The 3,499-nt window shown below is 41.7% G+C and overlaps 1 protein-coding gene across 1 annotated transcript; it reads left to right on the top strand.

Annotated features, from left to right (window-relative positions):
• Positions 1-994: 994 nt before the first annotated feature.
• On the top strand, positions 995-2,010 carry LOC118843693 (high affinity copper uptake protein 1-like). The gene has a single exon (XM_036751445.1). The coding sequence runs from the start codon at positions 1,059-1,061 to the stop codon at positions 1,620-1,622; it is 564 nt and encodes a 187-aa protein (XP_036607340.1). The 5' UTR covers positions 995-1,058; the 3' UTR covers positions 1,623-2,010.
• Positions 2,011-3,499: the final 1,489 nt, after the last annotated feature.

Below are 3,499 nucleotides of genomic sequence, written 5' to 3'. Positions count from 1 at the left end.
CTGTCAGATTCCTATAAAAAAGTGAATCTGAGCATATTTGAGAGAGTTAGAAACTGCGAGCAGTCTGAGTAAGGCAAACTTCCAAGCCAGGAGAGTCTGAAAGGCCAACGGGACAAATCTGTAGCGCTCGGCTGCGGAGCTGCTCCACACAGCACCAAAGCGGAAGCAGCTGCTGAAACTGATGTGTGAGACAGGCTGGGAGAAAGCCGGGCACCCAAAATGGGTGGAGATCCCCAGGCCTCCCAACACAGGACAGCAGTCTGTGGAAGCAACAAGAGGCAGCAGTGCAACACCACCAGCCGTGAGACATCAACTCTTGAGGCTTGCAGACCAAAGGTATGAAAGGTGTCTTCTTGAACTTCCAGGAGACATAATTGTCAGGTAAATGGCTCTATTCCCTCCTGCTCTGACCCAGAGAATTCCCCAGGAAAAAATGCTGTAATAGAGGAGACAGAAGTGGGGCTTCAGTGGCTGAGTAGTGGGAATTCCTGAGTCACAGAGGGGCAGAGCCAACAGGGCTCAACACCGGGAGCCCAGACATATCCTTGCTCCCCCAGGGGAAGTTCCAGACACCAGCTCAAACAACAAACAGCTGAGACCATTGCTGAAGAGCAACAGTGCTGGAGAGCAACCCCAGGAGAAGAGACTTCAGGCAGCCAAACCCCTCCCCCACAGCTCAGGAAACTGAAGGCTATAATTCACAAAGCCAATAACTAGACTCACAATCCCCAGAATAAGAAACCTGGGACAGAGAGCCCCTAAGCCCCAAAAGCAAAAATTCATTGTAAAGCCAGGAAAAGGCTAATTAACATGAAGAAGAACACAAAAAAAACTGAAGACCATTGATTCTTTTCATGGAGACAGGCATGATCAAAATACCAGTTTGGGTTTTAGTGGACATGTAGGGCTGGGGTCTGGGTGAGGGATTAAGTGTGGTTGAGCAAACTTGCGGAGCTGAAAGGGAGGGTCTAGGAGGAGCTGGTGGCGACGTCTGGATCTAGGACGGAGGATTCTGCTGTTGATTTTCAGCCTTTCTTAGGAAGACGAATCATCTTGGAATGGGACACAATCATGTGATGAGCCATATGGGCGATAATAGCACTATGCCCCCCAATCATCAATCATCTTCTACACCCTCTCACGGTCATGGTGGAGGTGGGGGCGACATGATGATGATGCCCATGACCTTCTATTTTGGCTATAAGAATGTGGAATTGCTGTTTTCTGGATTAGTGATCAACACACCTGGGGAAATGGCTGAGGCATTTGTGGCTGTCTTTTTGTTAGCAATGTTCTATGAAGGCCTCAAGATAGCCCGGGAGAGCTTGCTGCGTAAGTCTCAGGTCAGCATTCGCTACAACTCCATGCCAGTCCCAGGACCAAATGGAACTGTACTTATGGAAACACACAAAACTGTTGGGCAACAGATGCTGAGTTTCCCTCACCTTCTGCAGACAGTGCTGCATGTCATCCAGGTGGTCGTCAGCTACTTCCTTATGCTTATCTTCATGACCTACAATGGGTACCTCTGCATCGCAGTGGCAGCAGGGGCTGGAACAGGCTATTTTCTCTTCAGCTGGAAGAAGGCAGTGGTAGTAGACATCACAGAGCACTGCCATTAATGTCAGATTCTAGGATGTGGCCTTATTTTCCACAATGGGGAGTAGCTGGAGACTGGGGGAGTTGATTTCAAGCCTTCCCATTGTCCCTCTATGGCCCCTTGCCTCCCAACACTTGCCTAGACAACAAATCAAGGAGGTTTACATAACCTCCAAGCTGGTTGGTGCCCTCCCCAAACTGTTGATTTCTGAGACTGAGATCCTCAGTTCTCCACTAATCAAGGTAGTTTTTTGTTCTAATGATTTCTTGATCATCTATTTCGCTTTTTAATCTCTTGTGTTGTTATCATTATTATTATTATTGTTATTATGACAATTTTGTGGACAAGTGGTCATTTCTGGGTCATAGTGGAGGTTGTTTGAAACTCCTACCCACCACCATAACACTAGAACATATCTTCTAGTTGTTGGACTAAGTGAGTGGGGAAATAGGGTGTGCCTTTACCGAGGTGTGAAGTGATACGTGGAAATCTGAGGATTTGAAGAAGGATTTTTGAGTGGAATAAAGGTGCGATAGCATAAAGAAGTGTTCCCTTGCATAGCAAAGGTCCGGGTCAGAAGGTTTTGCCTCCATTTGTTTTTTCATTCTTATCTCACCAATCACACAATTGACAATCAACTGAATAATAGGAAATGTTTTCAAATAAAACCATTGGCATCTTTTAAAAAAAATACCAGTTTGGAAGAGGATAGCAATGACACTATACCCACATCTGATACCTCAAAAGGGAATGTGAACTGGTCTCAAGCCCAAAAAGCATTACTAGAAGAGCTAAAGGAGGATTTTTAAAACCAAATTAGGGAGGTAAAAGAAAAAATGGAAAAAATGAAAAAAAAAAACACTGACGAAATCAAATCCTTAAAAAATAAGATTGGTGAAATGGCTATGGAGATTCAGAATCTAAATAGAGAAAATGACACCCTGAGAGGTAAAATCAACTAATTGGAAAAGGAGATTCAAAAGCAAAATGAAGACAGCAACTCATTAAAAATTATAATTGAGCAAGTGGAAGCTAATGACTCTATGAGGCATCAAGAAGTAGTCAAACAAAATGTAAAGAATGAAAAAATAGAAAAAAAATGTGAAATATCTGATTGGGAAAACAACTGACCTGGAAAATAGATCCAGGAGAGACAATTTAAGAGTTATTAGTCTACAGGAAATCCAAGATGAAAAAAAGATCCTTGACAGTATCTTTGAAAAAATTATCAAAGATAATTGCAAAGAGGTCCTAGAACCAGACGGCAAAATATTCATTGAAAGAATTCATTGATTACCCCCTGAAAGAGATCTGAAACTGAAAACACCAAGAAATATTATAGCCAAATTTCAGAATTACAAATTCAAGGAGAAAACACTGCAAGCAACCAAAAAAGAAACAATTCAAATATCGTGGAACTATTGCCAGGATCACACAGGATGTCTAAGCTTCTACATCAAAAGACAGGAGAAATTGGAATATGATATTCCAAAGGGCAAAGGACCTGGGACTACAACCAAGGATCAACTACCCAGCAAAATTAAGCATAATTTTTCAGGCAAGGAGATGGACATTCAATGAAATAAGGGAATTCCAGACCTTCCTGATGAAAAGGCCAGAACTCAATGGAAAATTTGATCTTCAAATACAAAAGTCAAGAGAGACATACAAAGGTAAACAGGGGAAAAACCCCCACAAACCTTATTAATCAATAAGGGCAAATTATTTACATCTTTATATACGATTATATCATCTTATGTATATTATATATATATACATGTATATATATATATATATAAATGTCAATCTTGAGAATAGTACAGATATTGTGACAATAGAAAGGAATACACATAGGCAGTGAATGTCTGTATAAAATAACTGATATAAGGATAAAAAACA

This window comes from Trichosurus vulpecula, chromosome 3 (genome assembly GCF_011100635.1).
Source record: "Trichosurus vulpecula isolate mTriVul1 chromosome 3, mTriVul1.pri, whole genome shotgun sequence".
Taxonomy (NCBI): Eukaryota; Metazoa; Chordata; class Mammalia; order Diprotodontia; family Phalangeridae; genus Trichosurus; species Trichosurus vulpecula.
The sequence above is the reverse complement of the archived record's forward strand: the minus strand, read 5'-3'. Positions and strand labels throughout refer to the sequence as shown.